Raw genomic sequence first — 17,480 nt, forward strand, 5'->3', positions numbered from 1 at the left:
TCGTTTTGACATTGTCCATATCGCCCAAATTTCGCTATAACTATACAAAGTACAAACGAAACGACCGAAAGTTTAAAATAAAGTATATAACAGATGTTCATTTAATTACCATTGTATGACAATTATTTCATTAGAAAAGATATGAATTCACGTTACAATTTGGGAGTTCGAGGGTTAGTTGGAAACAATCAAACACAAACAATACAACGATAATATTTTTTGTGTAAAATTTAATAAAATAGAGATAATCCATTGTAAAACATATATGAAACCCTCACACATCCATAATTGATACTGATGTGATAAATGATAAAGATGAAATTTATACAACAACTTTGACTGGATTAATGATTTGTGTTAATGCTGAAACCATTGATTTTGGACAAACGGAGAAAAAATACAAGAGTTGCTTCCCTTTAATGTCTTAAAGTCAGGTAAGCCCGAAGTGCTCGAAACTAGATTTTGCAAAACATTTAAAAGCATTTCTCTGGTTATAATTTATATACAAATGATTTTATGGAAACTTCTGAATAAATAATTTCAATGTTTTTTAAAAGCTACACATGTGTAAAAGTGCAATGGCTCCAAAATTAAGGACCAATAACTGAAACAGCAAGTTATATGATATAATATTTAAAGATGACGATATCTACAGATGAGTTGGGTCGCTATAGACAAATTGGTCTGAAAGGTTTTCCAGCTTTTTGTAAAATGCATTCTATACAAACTCTCGACTGTATAAAAGCAGGAACGGTTTGCTTTACAAATTATATATATGGACTAATGTTGTAATCATAAATATTGTATTAAACTTGGGTGTATATCTAAGTATACCTCATATGGTTGTATCAGTGACTGAATGATAAGTATATCTGAGAAAATAAATACAATTTGATAATAAAAATAAAAAATACATTTTTTTAATGAATAAAGGAGGAATTCATTCGGATGTACTAGAGTTGCTTCCCTTCGTTTGACATTTACACTCTGTATGATTTATGTAGCAATAAGCTTGACAATCAATGGGATTAAGAATGGGCGGCTCCAAGTCATAACCGTTATTGGCTGTGAAGTTCTTAATGAAATTTGAACGTCGCCAAAATCAATGTATATATTCATATTGCATCCGTCTATATCATAATCACCTTATTTGGGTATATACACAGCTGTCATGCAATTATAATATTTCCTTCCAAAGGCTGGTTTAAATTCATTACTTAAAAGGTAGAGGCTTATCACCAATGATGTGTTTCTACATCTCTTATTGTATTCAGTTATGATCAAGCATATGTACATAATAATACTGATTCCCATGGCGATAAATTAAATATACCTTGTCTATTTCAGAACAACAACACTTTCAGATGTCTTGCAAACGTTTGCATCGTCTGACATTTGGCAATGTACATCACAAGCACTAATTTATAAAGAGTTAGTTCTCTAAAGATCTTAATAATCTATAGATGTGTATCCAACATGGCAGATGGACTTTCAAGCGCTTGCTTTCTTTTCTTTATCGCTTCCTTAAGTTTTCTCTGCGGACCCAGTCGAAGCCCTAACCTGGTGAAATCCTCATCAGTAAGTAGCATCAACGCATCCAAGTCCGTGTCCTCGTTCGTGAAAACGTAAGTGTAGTTACTCATCCCACACGATTCTAAGAACCGAACTAGGGGAGAGAACTCCGATTGGTCTTCGTCGTCATCGCTGAGAAGGTCATCATCGTCTTTCCATGGTACAGGGCCCTGAAGGCGTTCCTCTAAACTCGTTGTGGTACCGATGCTGTCTGATCCTAAGCTGTCTCGATTGTTTTCCCTTGTTTGTTCTTCTGGGATGCCAAGGTCGTCGCCGATCTCATCCAAGAAGTCGTATGAAGAAGCTTTTGTAAATCCGTTGAGCGTTCCAGTAAGGCCTTGTCGCGTATGCAAAAACGATAAAGTGCCGAGTGCGTTCCTAAACATTCCCGGTTGGTCAGAGTCGTCTTCGTTACCGTGGGTAGAGCCAATCGACTCTGTTCCGGAGTCAATGAGATCGGACTCGCTTTTCCACTTTTGTTTGGGAAGACTGAACACGTTCGCCAAAGCCGGTCTGCTTCCAGAGGCCGCAGCGCCATTATCTGACTCTTTGTTAGTTAGGTACATAACATCTGAATTCTTCCGGTAGCCATTTGTACCCTTCATAGACCTCAAGGTTCTATTCCCTTCACCGTCAAACTCGCTCGTTTTAAAATCCATCACCGAATGTGTATCGAAACCATTACTTTGTTTAAGCAATATTTTCTTTTTTGTACCACGTGATTTTGTACCAATAGCAATGTCAGAAAATGTCTGCACATTTGTACGATCGTTTCCATTGTATTTTCGATTATTGGAGCGAAACTTCATTGTCAAAGTCTTGAACACATTCATCTTTGTAGGAGGTTTGAAATCCGGGTCAGTATGACGCAATCGTTTAGAATCTTCTTTTTCCGCGATTTTCTGTGCTTCCTTATTTCGTTTTTCATGTCGTTTGCCGTTCCTTTCAGCATCTTCGAAGGCCTTCGCACAGAGTTTTTTGACAATGCTGGGATTTAGGGATTGCTGTTGTGCTTTGGCATCGTCCAGTAATTTAACAATTTCTGTTTTGTCCCAAAGAGCAGCTATGTCCTGAGCCGTTTTGAAGTCGTTGTCCATTGCCCAAATATTAGCGCCGTAGTTGATAAGGAAAGAGGCCACGTTGATGTGCCCACTTTTGCACGAGTGATGGAGAGATGAAAATCCCATCAAATCCATCTTGTCTGGGTCGCCCCTGGAACGACAGAAGGTAGAAATAGTCAATGAAAATAGTAGATAGTATAAATCTAAACCTGAAATCGTAATTTTGATTAATAATCGATAACAAAAGGACAGAACATAAGTCAAATATATGTTAGAAGATACCCGGCATGAGAATCTACCTCAAATCGTATGACGTCTTCAAACTAGGGTAGGGAATGGATACAAAGGTCGCATGAAGTTAAAGAACATTCTCCGCTTAACCTTGTAAGTTCTGTAGTTATATTAGTTTTTAAGTGGCTCGTTTAAGACATATTCCTTATACAGGTGAAAGACAACTATGCCCTCTCTAATCAATGCAAGGACTGTCAAAATCATCGCATAAATGCATATTTGTGCCTTTTATATACCTTAAGTGTTAAATATTGAATATTGTATATGCCAAAGTCTATGCGTGAAATTCTAATACACAGATGCTTTGCCCTGCCAGGGACGGATCAGAATCTGCAAATGAATTTAAATATTTATGTACTGAACATTGCAGATAAAATGTAGAATCACGATGAATACACAATGTCTGGATGTTTGTTTGTGTGTTTTCAGCGACTAATGTCATATGTAGATGGCAGCACCATATGGTGTTATTAAAGTGCAAACACATGGAAATATATGAGATATCAGAACACTTCACAAGCATTATAATGAGTAGCGACCAATTGATGGTAAATAGCCTGACAGCATTAATGAAAGTGTCTTTTTAAAAAGAAAATGTTAGTAGATGATGCGATATACGTAATGAATGTCCCTACACAATGGTAGAGTGAGACAATCACGTGAGGGATATCACAAAACAATGGTAGAGTGAGACAATCACGTGACGGATATCACAAAACAATGGTAGAGTGAGACAATCACGTGACGGATATCACAAAACAATGGTAGAGTGAGACAATCACGTGACGGATATCACAAAACAATGGTAGAGTGAGACAATCACGTGACGGATATCACAAAACAATGGTAGAGTGAGACAATCACGTGACGGATATCACAAAACAATGGTAGAGTGAGACAATCACGTGACGGATATCACAAAACAATGGTAGAGTGAGACAATCACGTGACGGATATCACAAAACAATGGTAGAGTGAGACAATCACGTGACGGATATCACAAAACAATGGTAGAGTGAGACAATCACGTGACGGATATCACAAAACAATGGTAGAGTGAGACAATCACGTAACGGATATCACAAAACAATGGTAGAGTGAGACAATCACGTGATGGATATCATAACACATTTGTAGCGCGAGACAATCACGTGACGGATATCACAACACATTTGTAGCGTGATACAATCACGTGACGGATATCACAATACAATGGTTGTGAGAAAATGACTAATACGTGTACATATGTGTAGGGTTGTGTATGTAAGAATTTGACTTCTGCTGATTAATCACAACCGCGGTCGTGCTGAGGCCAAACTAATAAACATGTTCATCTCATCGCCAGATATATGAAATCCCACTAGGGACTTCGAACATCTGGTTTTAAATAACGGGTTACCTTCCCAATCGATTTAATTACTCGTATCTGGGAAGTTGAAAAATATAAGCAAGCTGGACTGGACAGCATTATATCATTATATCAACCTAAGATATTCTGATCTCAGCCAAAAGAGTATGTTATGTACACATGATTGAAGACCCGTTTTTGCAAGCAGCACTGTGGTCCAAATAAAAACATATCAAATGTTAACTTTATTTATATCAATTTATATTAGTCTCGCTTGTTGGCCTGGATAAAAGAATACCTGTAAAACGCGCGTGCAACTGTAGCAAAGCGTTGCAAATTTGTCGCATTATACATTCTCAATCCTGAAAATATGGCTTATATTTTGCTGTCTTGAATTACGACACACTGTTTACAAAATCGATTATTTTTCTTACACTGATAGCACCGGTATCACTTAAACGATAGAACATGTTATCTCAGGCATAACTCGATTTAATTCCCCTTTCCGCCTTTCTTGTATGTAACTCGGCACACCCCGGATCCTACATAAAAATTTTCATGTTTTAATAAAACTTGTGATTTTGTTTTATTAGTTTCAAAACGTGTGTTTGGGAGCAACAACTCAAGTGTGTTCTGACATAAAATTCCACTTAATGTTCCACCAAAGTCGCAAAGATCATCAAATATTGAACGTCTTTATTCTAAAAGCATTGATCAAGTCTATTGATTTTGTTATTCAATTTTCTTGCCTTACAAGATAAGCGTTTCTATTGGGCGTGATACGTTTTTACCTGGGAAACTAATTAAACCTCAGATTACAAACATCTGTTGTTTAATTTCCTATTTAGTCTAAGGGGACAGCACTCAAGCATCATAAACGGATCCCCCACCCATGATGTTTAAACCACGTTTATACAATACTTTTGTATAGTTTTGTATAATTTTGCCGCGTTAATTCATTTGAATAGTGACACGGTTCTGAGTAAACACAAGTCCTTTGGAAACCCAATATCGAAAATAATAAAATGATTGAATTTTCGGAGTTCTGTTTCTTTTTTTTTTTTTTGCAACTTCGAATCCAGATTGTGACATTCTTTCGAGTTATTTCAAGGTTTTTGTTCATCTGCTATCTCCAACACATTAATCCCTTCATCAATTGATCATTTAATTCATAATGAATTAGCACGTCAACAATAATTGCCATAGAAACCAATGTAGATAAACTAAAATTAGCTCAATCGAAATCTAGCGGAACGCTCCCATCGCGAAAAACGCCAAAATAAGATTACCACTAAAATATGAACATTTAAAGTAACCACTTTTATTTCGAACCAGCATACAGAAACCAATATGTCTCAAGTCACTATTATACATCCAATTCACCTCCTAAATTTATTTTCATTCGCAACATTTACTAGAAGTGTCCAGTTGATAAAATCCGCAATATATACCGGACACTACACAACTTTATAAGCTTACTAGATTTAGCCAACAAATGTACTTGACTGTTAAGTGTAACGATAACGGGAGAATTTAACAGCAAGTGGTCTCGCATAAAGCTATCTATGTTGGTTCTAAAGTGGGCAAATTCCCAAAGTTACCCCATTGTTCAATATCAACAGCGCTCAAAGTATGACAAATGGGCAGATGACGTCAAACTTGTGTTGCTGGGTGATAGCTAAGATGATTTCCTTTACAGCTAGGGTATCAACATACCGAAAAATCGGTGAAAATATCTCGGGTCTTGTTTACTGTTAATCTCATCAAATACAACTGTTCAAATGTCCTAAGGAACGAGCAGATTCCGCCCCCGGGGAGTCTAAGTAGGGATACAGATTCGACAAAACACGGGATAAATAAATAGGTCTAGTTGTAAACGTCTACCACCTTGTAAAATTTTTGTATTTCAGTATGCTATGTACTTGAAATGTACAGTAGGTTGTATATTTCAAATGTATATATATATATCTAAATGACAATTGCCTGCATGTATTTGCAATAAATGTAGATTTTTCATTGCCGCTTGGTTGATATTCAGGTCAAATAATTGTAATAAATAAATCGTTCAACTGACTGGTCAATACAAGTTATCTTTAAACATTTTTTGTTTGTTTGTTTGTTTGTTTATTTTTACTTTTTTTTTTTTTTAATTTTAATTATTTTTTTTTTTTATTTTATGTTGGGTTTTTTTTCGCCCTTATTAACTTGACTGTATATTTGAAAGGCACAGATAACGTCTCTGCTTTAAAGAAAAAAAAACATCTATGAGCAAGGGTTAAGAAATATTGAAATAATTTTCGAACCCAGATGAAATGCACAGCAGGTATTTGTTTTACCCCTGTGTCTTACCGATTGATCTGACACGTCAAATGTTTATCTATACCACTATCAGCTGCACTATAGGGGTTTTAGGCCCTGCATATCTGTACAAGTCTGCATTTTATATCTTCCTGGTCAAGGTTTCAGTAAACCTAGCCGAGACTTGCACGTTGGTGTCATGCGGTATATGATACCTATATGTTACAGGTACCGGTCTGGCTGATAGATGTTGTGTAAACCTGGTTATACTTTGTCTAAATCAATATTGTTGCGTCATACAATTTAATTCCTCTCCACCTTAAGATATTTCAATTTGTAATTTATGATAGTGCACACATGAAAGAAATTTGGAGTCAGGTTCTTTATTGAAATGGATTTAGGAAGCTCCGAATTTAAATAGTTGGCATCATTTTGTCCCGGATATTGAGACAGGTGTATACAGGTGGAGTTTTGTTGATTAAATACATTACCGGCCCAATTTACGATCCCAGGAAAATTTCAATAACAAATGCATAGCACGTGGAGTTAACGTGGTGAAGAGACATTTTATAGGATCACAATAATGTAGGTATAATATAGATACAATGTACACGTATATCTAATGACCAAAGGGCATACGTACTATAAGCATGTCCAAAATGAATGGTTTTATAACGAAAAAAAAAATGGTGAATCTGGAAAATTATATATTAGAATCAGATACACAGAAAAATAATCGAGGTTTTGGAGCCAAACTACTGTGCAGTTGCAAATATTATAGTGATGTTTAATTTCGCTGTATTTGTGGTTATTTGATATAACGCGAAAATAAATACCCGCTGAATATTTTTTATACAAATAAATGTATGGAAGTGTTTTCTGCAAAAATGTTTACAAGACATGGTTGCGTGAAATTTACTACCCGCGAACATGGCCCGAATGGGACACCGCGAAATACAGTACTCAGTATTCAGTTCTGGCTAAAATGCACATCATCAAAACTGCAAACATCATCTTGTTTAGTATTTTATCTGAGATAAAATGTCTCAAAATCTATATACAGAGCAGTAAGTATATAGTCTACACCTGTAGGAAAGATCTCTGGACTCAATGAGCTTGTACTGTATGGACTAAACATCCGGGCGTTATCTCTTTACAGGTAAAACTACCAGGTATAACATTGACGTAAGCCGCCCCAAGCAGGTGGAGATACAACGGGTCTAATCGCAAAGGGAGGTAACTGGTGTGTAAACAGGGCCTACGTTACATCTCGTGTAAACAAATAATGACACCTCGATCTACCTACTTGACAGCCATTAGGAATTATCTTGAGTCCAGTTCTTGTCTTACAAATCCATAAATATAATAAATATTTTCATTAATTTCTGACTGCCTACTGCGTTGCTATCATATAAATGATAGTACATTACTATAGACGTTTAATAATCAGTTGCCAATCTAACTCCCGTTACTGTAAAAGTACTTAATTTGACGTACTCAAATTGTATCGCAAAATCCAATGAGAATAGATTAATGGAATGATGAAGTAGCGCGCCAACAATGATTGTCATAGGTACCAATGTAGGTAACCTAAAATTAGCGGAATCTTAATTTAGCGGAATGCGTCCAGTGCGAAAAACGCTTAAAATAAAATAACCCCTAAAAAATATACGTTTACAGTATTCGATCTGGGAAAGAAGCAGATTGCTCGGTGTTTAAATGCGTCTAGATATTTCGTTCAAACCTCACTGTAATAAATGAGTAACATGAGTTTGAATTAGGAGTATGGCAATGGTGTTTTAGTTTTCAACTTCTCATGAACAGATCAAATTATCAATCTCTGATAATTCATGTTTAGCTGAAAATATTGAAATTGATATGAGATTTAATCATGACGAAAGCACTGAATGTACTTATATATATTCCATTTCGCGAGGTTAATATTTCAAGCTTCTTCAACTCGAACCGAGACTTCGCGTAACACCGCCTACAACTTTTTAAACTACGAAACATTTTAGGCATTGTGCTTTAAAACACTATTACATGGTTTGAATACTTGTTGGGTATTTAATTTCGCGAACTGTTCAATGACAGCGAATATAGCGAATTAATTAGAGAAGAGAGATGATGAGGGCGTATAGACGAGTGATGCTAAGGTCTTATAGACCAGTGACGCTAAGGGCTTAAAATGTGTGATGCTTAGGGCTTAAATAGTTCGGATCTAGGATGTTACTGAGGAAGCTAGAATATTTCGGAAGAAATGTCAAAATCTGACTGAATTAGGATTGAAAATAAACTTAAGAATTTAGATCATAGTAAATTATATAAAAAGTTTAATCTTCCAATAATAATTGATATTGAAATTTCACATATGCTTTCCCTGTGTATAATATGTCAAAATTTGCAGTCACAAACACTATCCTTCGTATGACTAGTAATATAGGACTGCATCATCAATCTACTATGTAGTAGGGTCGACGGAGTGAATTCTGAATGGTGGGTTGTTTAACCTATCATTGACTATCGATAATTAGTCACTCTAATCTGAACGGAAGAAGATACTAGATGACAGAAATGATACCAAATCGAGGACATCCCCACCGGTGTATTATTTATAGAAATTCCTTTCCATAATAGTATCTGATACAGTCCCGATACTAACGAGCTATGTCATCAAATCACATGTGTAGCCCGAGTATGGGCGGATTGAAAAGTGTAACTGTCATCAGCTGTTATGACAAATAACGAATTTCCGGTTTATCGAATCCTTGGTGTAACGAACTCTACTTTTATCTGAAGATTACTTACTAGGATATATAATGTACCATTAAACTTTCTTCAGACGATTCTTGATAAAAAATTCTGCTTATTACGAAGTCATTTAAAATTCCCAAAATTTTACTCAATCTAATTTATCTTAATATCCTAAAACGAATCTGGATATAATGAGGTTTTTCCCCAGTTAATGTATAGAATTTTAATTTATCTCAAATACGAGTTTCGGTTACATGAACCTATCACATATATGTACACGATATTGATAACTAACTGTGTCACGTTTGTACAGATGCATATTTAGAATAGTATGTTTTTAAACAAAATAATGTTTTAATGCTGAAATGTATTGTCGCATAAAAAATATCAGAGTACACATTTTTTGAAATTTGAAATCTTATTAAAGTCCCTATCATTGTGTTTTAAATTGGATGATTTTCTATGGTTATTAAGCATTAAACACAGCGAAAGGATTTATAGAGAAATCCATCTTTGACTTTGAAGAACAAATATATATGAAATACCACGTGGAATCCTTTGTGTTTTTTATTTTACTAAAATGATCAAAATCATATAAGTCGAAACCTGTTATCTCGATGATTGTAAAAAAAAGACACAGGATATTGACATGATATATCTTACGCACGCTATAGGAGCAGAACATAGCTGCACATTGGGTATGTCGAAGTCGAGGAAGTACTGATAAGCTATGTACAGTAGTGTTCTCGAGGATTGATATCTACACTGTCCTCCATGAGTTCAAAGACGCTTTACAGAAGACCATTTTGAAAAAAAAAAAAAAAAAAAAAAATAAAAAACACACAAAAAAACACAAAAAAAACCAACAACAAAACCCCCAAAAAACAAAAAACAAACAAACAACACACACACATTAAATAATTTATTGCGCATTCAGAGTTGTAATGATTGCCCTATGAAGATGGACAATTCGTGGAAGCACAGCGGTGTCTATAATTTATTTTTGTTTAAATGCATTAAATAATACGATATCAAAAGTTTTATAACAATTTGGTAGATGTATTTTGTGGGTCTAAAACGAATATATAAGATAAGGTTGTCTATAACGTTTACAGTGTCAAGTCAATATATATATATACCTATATAATAAACTTGTATTTAATTCTTAAAAAATTGTTTGACTTGGCAACTATTTAACTTTCTAACACGGTTTATGTAAATATAGTTCAGAACTTTGGCTCATTGTAAGTAATACATATATGTCAGAGATTTTTACGTGTTACTACAAAGTACTTTAATTTATGGTACCGTACAATAGTCCGAATGGGTTATACTTAAACACATGTGAAGCATGTGGTCGGCTATAAATTGTTCGCATGAATATTGATTTTCAAATAGCACAGCACAAATCTTATCTATGGTAAACATTGTGAATAAACAACATATTACCGTATTAATCTCACTGTACACTCCTGTTCTTAAGTACCTAAAGCACCCTACCCGTGTCGGTTTGCGTTTCTCGTATGTTGTCCATTGAGGTAGTCACCAACTACTACAAGTGGACCCTGCCTCAAAATGACACGTCTGTAAACGGGGCGATAAACCCAACAAACAGCAAAGTTCTAAAGCACATTAACAACATCTATAGATAGGTACGATCCCTGATAGGGCTGGCTATGCAAACGCATTCATATTTCACAGATTACAATCATCAGTACATGTATTAAATGAAGCTGGATGCATAAGTACATGTATAATGTCTTTTTTATCTATGTTATCTACCATACAACTAATCTAAAATGATTAAAAAAAAAAATGAATTTCAAATTCATACCGACGCTACCCTTTGATATGAACATCCTTTACTTACAGATACAATAATGTAGTTGTATATTTCTTGATTTTAATATTTTGTTTTAAAACGCATGCTTCAGGTTTGATTAATGTTTATACTAATACATATATACAACTACTTCTCAAAATCTGAGTACATGGCAAAATGCCGTATTTTTATCTTGTGGTTTCAAGTTAATGTGTCTGAAATACTACAAACGTTATCGTTTTCAAGAGCTCTAATTCGCGGAAAGAAGAATTGAAACAAAAGCATCCAGAGAAAATAAAAAAAAACTTTGCTAATCTGATAAAAATAATAATTTATTTGCTTGATATACGTTTGATAAAAATCGTAAAAAAAAACCAACCCCAAAAATGATAATATAAACAACTTCATAATAATGCATAAATAACGACAAATAGCCATTGGCGAAAGAATGTGGTATTGTTAAAACAATCGATTTTAAGAAATTTTCTTTCTATTTTCTTAAGAAAATTATAGAGAAGGAAAAAGCTACATAAAATTATAATGTAGGTTATAAACGTCTTATATAAGGAGCGGTCACTATAGTCTTTCTCGAAGCCAAATACTCAGACGTACATGGTTATCGAATCTACCGGAGGTTCCCTTTGAATGCACTGTGCTGAACCAAGAACATTACTTAAACATCAAGTAGTGTTTTATTGATCTGGAACAACCAAGTTAATGACTCTTCACATACGATGGTTGGTGAGCCACCTTGGTACCCCGTTGAAAGTTAAAGTGGAATTTCTCACATAAATCCGCATCTTTATGAATCCCCCTGCCTTATTTCACCATTGTATATATACACACACAATGCGCGTGCAATATAGCGCCCAACGTACTATGATCAGTTGTAGAAATATTAGCTTTTCTTGTTTACGTCCCAAGGTACAACCAGACACTGTAATCAAATGATGTAGTCGAATTTATTATTTATACAATGCGAAAGAAGTCAGTGTTTTTTCGATCTCTTACGCCTTTCCATCCAATAAATCTATATTTAGAATGTCAACAACAGATGTTTAAGACAAAGGAAATACAATAATATTGGACACTATTACTTCGCAAGTTGAGGGTACATGGTGTATAGTGTCCGACATTAATACCCCCATCACACTAGGTCACGTTCCCACTACGTCCAACCACGTCCTGGAAAAAATTGAAGAACGCAATGCGAACGCAGAAAGAACTTGTACAACGTAGTAAAGACTCAATAGAGACCGATAAGGACGTGTTATGGTCTTCATGGACCTGGAGGACGTGAACAAACTTTGAGCATGTTAAAAAAAAGCGTAGCGAGGACGTGGTCCAATCGGGACGTAGTAAGAACGTAACAGGGACGCAGTACCAGCGGTATTGACGTGGTAATGACGTAACCAAAACCCAATGAGAACTTCATTGACGCAGTGGAAGCGTAGCGCTGATGGAAAGGATTGTATTACGTTCTCATTGCGTTGTCAGTGCGTTCTTGCTACGTCAATGTAGTTCTTATTGCGACCTCTCTACGCTTGTACAATGACCAAGGTACGCCAATACCACGTTGTTGATGACCACGTTAGGTTTCCAGTACGTTCTTACGGTGCTCATTAAGTTTACGACACGTCTGTCACAGGTTACCACCACGTCAAAACCACGTCCAGAGGATCGGCTGTATAAATACTCATTTCAAGTTTAATTCATTATCACTTTCGTTCAAACTACAAAAGAAGATGGTTACAAGTTATCAAGAACTTCTTATGCATCTTGCTCTGATTCAAGGACAACAGGTTTTTATTGATGCACAGGCCGCACTTTTGATGCTGCGAAGAAGGCGAAGAAGGAATAAAAGACAACCTAGGCTTTTTTGGGTTCGTCCTTGGCACGTTCTTAGTAGCCATAGTTGAAGTGTCTGTTTCGTCGCCACTGTCATGGCCCTCTATCTCTGCCCTGCCTGTACCAGTCGAAAAATTCGGTTCTTCGTCATAATCGTTGGTTGCTTCGGATGCAACAACGCTGGCAACTGGTGGTGGATTTTTTAGAATTTTACCTCTGCCTCTCCCACCACGGCCTGTCTTGGACTGTCCGGATTTTCTCGGCGGCATATTGTGAATATTGCAGGGGAATGGAAAAAAGAAACAAGTCAAGTTGTATTTATAGGGAACGGGCAAACGCAGAGAGAACGTAGTAATTACGTAATGCACGCGTAGAAAGATCTTTTTGGACGTAGTAAGAGCGTATTAAGAACACACAGAGCGTGGTGCACGCGCGAACATGCGCGAGATAAGGTCTTAGTGGAAACGTGTAGGACGTAGTAAGAACCCAGCAAGGACGTAATGAGGGCGTAATATGAACGTGACAACTGCAAAATTCTCCATTTTTGCCACGACCCCGCTGCGTTTCTCGAAATTTTAAGGACGCAGTGCGGTCTTCGTGGTCTTTGTCTTAGTGTGATGGGGGCATTAACTGGTGTTCCAACATGGCGGGGGGAAGTGGTGTATTAATGTAGTGTCTGGCTTGTTGGATATAAGTATGTCTGATACCCCTTCACTGCTTTGATTAGCAACACGTTGTGGGTGTGTTATCCTCTGTTAGTGATTCAGGTTTAAAATCTTTAAAAAATAATAATAATATCAGATACACCATTGCTGATAAACTTATATGGACCTTAACAATATGTGAAAAACTTCTTATATGAATTTCTCTTAAAAAGTTGTTATTAAAGGAATAATTATAAACTATATGGTTATGCGTTGAAAGTCAATCAATTATAAATACATTTTGCATCTAGCTGTTGTCGAAATGGACAGTTATGTTTCTTGCTTACTAAACATGTCATACTAAAGGTTGGTTGAAAAGTAACGTTAAATATATGTCTACAAGTATGAAGATTGTTGGTTGAATTACGGCCATTTTATATGGATTTCATAATGGTTTGTTTCATTGTTTTTGACCCGAAATATTAAAGGAAATATCTTATCTCAAATGCTCTAACAAATATTTATAAAACAGGGACACTAAATTGTGTTAAGGGGTTCCCAATCCATGACGGGACATACTGTATATTTGTTAAATTTCACGAGACGATATTTCGCGGTGGTTACAGTCGGGCCTTGTTTGCAGGCATTAATTTTCGCGCAGCCCCGCTTTGTAAACATTACAGAGTTAAACCCTTCGATACATTGTACATAAAAAACAGTCACTGGGTATTTATTTTCGCGCTAAATGTATTGACCGCAAATACAATATAGCTAAATTTAATATAACCTAGTATACAGTACAATTTTCACGGTAAATACAATATTTAGAACCGTTAAAAAGAAGAAATGCTTAAAATATGGAATATAAAACTATATCTTCATGTTAAGTTTAACAGAAAAAAAAACAATAACAAAATCAATATATCGACGAATATTATAAAATTATATATAGTGATTGTGAGTAGTTACAAATGTAATAGCAGAGAACATCTTCATTAACCAGTATTGTCAGTCAAAGCTAATATAACTATCAAAACGGTGAACTCATTTGCCTGTTTTGTTTTGATAATAATGGGGAAAATAATAATAAAATTATACACAAATGATAAATATCCAATTTGATTATCGAAGTTTACAACATGAGTTTTGACAACAATGTATTTGAAGTATAAATACTCAATACGCTGACACGACTTCAACAAATTGTAATTGGATGTCGATTTAGACGTTAAATTACGATACTGGGAACAAGATGGGTTCACAAATCAAACAGAGGAGTGTTATCTTTATCTGATGGCACATGAATAATTCAATAATGTGTGTTGATGTGGTCCAGCCCACTTTTATCTGCACCTATGAATCACAGTGTCTGTATCATACCCGGCTGATAACATGCGGAACCCCTGACCCATTCAAGTGTTTTCCTTGAACAAAATAACGATAAAGTCTGCATTGCGTGTTGCTTATTTACCAAGAAGTAAATGTCGGCTATCACTAAATCAATCACGTGCCTTAAATCCAAAGATTAAGTTCTCGGTAATGAAAGAAAAAGAAAAACTTCATCCTTTCAATATTGTACAATTTTAAATATTGTACAAAGAATACATAAAGGAGCAGCACTTTTAAAAATGAGTTTAATAATATGGAGTAAATACGCAAAATTATACATATAAACTCACACAGCTGTTTCGACACTGCTCCTAAGGGCCAGAAACGTGAAAAAAGTCAAGAAAATCAAATAGGTCGGAGACAAATTAAAACATAGAGGGAAGCTGTATTGACCATTTAACGCTAAATTATGCAAGTGTGTGGATATTCTGAAAAGGTGCCAAATTAAAAAAGGAAACAAATTCAGGTTTTTGAAGATTGATGATGAGAAAAAGCCAAGTACTGCGACTGTATTGCTAGATACAGGATACGACTGCATAAGCAAGAATATGTATTGTTTTACTCTAAATCATACACATTAGGAGGTAATATAAAGCAAACAAATATCAACCTTATTAGTTGGATTGATGTCCGTAAAGATATATTGTGCCACGCCTATGACTTGGAATGGCTTTCTTTCCCAGGTTTAATAAATTGTCTTAATTATTTATAAATGCCTTATGCATTTGTTTGTGTAATTGATCACAGCATTACACGACTGTTGTCGGTTACAATCATCATTACTTACTTTAAAAACTTGTTTGTCTTTCACATTTCAATCACCGTGATAATTGAAAGATAAGTAGATATAACATTATGATATTAAGAATATTTTCACCAAACGATTCCGTTTGTAAACAACATAGAAACACACTAGTTTAATTTACTGCTGTTTCAGATTTATTTGAAAAGTACAAAAAGCATACTCAAAGATTCAAATTGCTCTTTAACCGCAATTTTCTATTTCATTTATTTATTTATTTATTTTTATATGATTCCCTCATGTAAATTTTGGTTTGTTATTGTACTCAAGAAGACTATTAGATCCGGAACCAAACAACTACTCAATAACGGTATTACAGGGTACAGACACTCTCAAGACAATGGCTGGATATAAACTTGATTACATTCACGTAGGAATACTGATCATCACATTTAGATTTTAATGTCTGTCTATGATAGCTAAAACTACGTATAATAAACCAATTATTTATGATATGGTTACTATGCTAGCGAAACATATACAAGAAAGTTACTTCTTTGAGAGTAAATGTCTTGAAAACTAACGAATTCCCAAAATAAAGTATATTGTCTCTTAAATGTCAGGTTGTCTTTGTATATTTTGTTGGAATGTCATATTTTCTTAGTATATTTTGTTGGTGCTTGACAAACATTTCACATTTGTGAACTCTCGACAATGACAATACTCACCCTCGACCAACTATCATCCTTAGAGCGGCTAGGTTTCCATAGGACGCCGCCCACATGGTGGGGGTCATACCATCTTCGTCAGTTGTGTTAAGGTCCTTTCTCGTAGCCCGGCTGAGGGGGTCCAGGTACCCATCCCTTGCTGCTCTGTGGAACGTTCCGTGTGTCATAATTACAGGTAGAACAGCACTAAGAAATGTTTACATGTGAAGTCGATCAACCAGCTAAGACAGTGTCTATGTATGACCACGAAGTATTATTTGGGAACACCAGGTTGTCAATTGCCTTTAAGTACACTATAGTCCATTTGTAAATAAAACTTCCAAACTGTTGATTATAGTTCCGGTAATTCGACATACACCTTACATCCTCTCGTTCGTCCGACAACAGTCTCAATGATCTAGGAAGCCTTACTCGGACTTTGATATAGAACCCAGAGAAGAATGTGGTAATGAATATGCATGTGGCACACACACACATTCAACTGATAACACGGCCAGACCTAGACCTAATCGCCGCAGTGTTACTATTTGTAGATCATGTGACTAAACTCTACCTGTGTTCAACACCTGTAGTACCGTCCATTCCGGCATTTTTTATCACCATGTCAAATATTGGCCTACAGATTATGTGAGCATATTGCAAATCGTGCCAGAGGGAAGCTATGCTGTGGTATCGATCTTCTATCGGATCGATGAGGGGAAATGTGGTGTGAAACATGAAACAGCTTCACTGACAGACAGGGTTAATTTAACATCCTGCAAAACAATCATTACAGAACAATACAAATTATTGTTCTCGAGATAAGTTTGCATCAATAATGCAAACAATTATCAAATTGGAATATATATTCAATTCGAAGTACCGTTATGTTAATAGCTTTAAGTCATTCTAGAATATTAAGTTTATTGAAGATAATAATTATATATCGTTATAGAATAATTTTAACATTAAAATGTTATAAAATAAATGGCATTTAATGTATA

The 17,480-nt window shown here is 35.4% G+C and overlaps 1 protein-coding gene across 1 annotated transcript; it reads right to left on the minus strand.

Annotated features, from left to right (window-relative positions):
* Positions 1–213: 213 nt before the first annotated feature.
* Positions 214–17,241, minus strand: LOC117337520 (Usher syndrome type-1G protein homolog). The gene is made up of 2 exons (XM_033898537.1): positions 16,498–17,241; positions 214–2,784 (listed from the first exon to the last, which is right to left on the minus strand). Exons 1-2 carry the CDS (start codon positions 16,662–16,664, stop codon positions 1,458–1,460), a joined length of 1,494 nt encoding a protein of 497 aa, XP_033754428.1. The 5' UTR covers positions 16,665–17,241; the 3' UTR covers positions 214–1,457.
* Between the last annotated feature and the right edge of the window lie 239 nt (positions 17,242–17,480).

Source organism: Pecten maximus, chromosome 1 (genome assembly GCF_902652985.1).
Source record: "Pecten maximus chromosome 1, xPecMax1.1, whole genome shotgun sequence".
In the NCBI taxonomy this organism is placed as follows: Eukaryota; Metazoa; Mollusca; class Bivalvia; order Pectinida; family Pectinidae; genus Pecten; species Pecten maximus.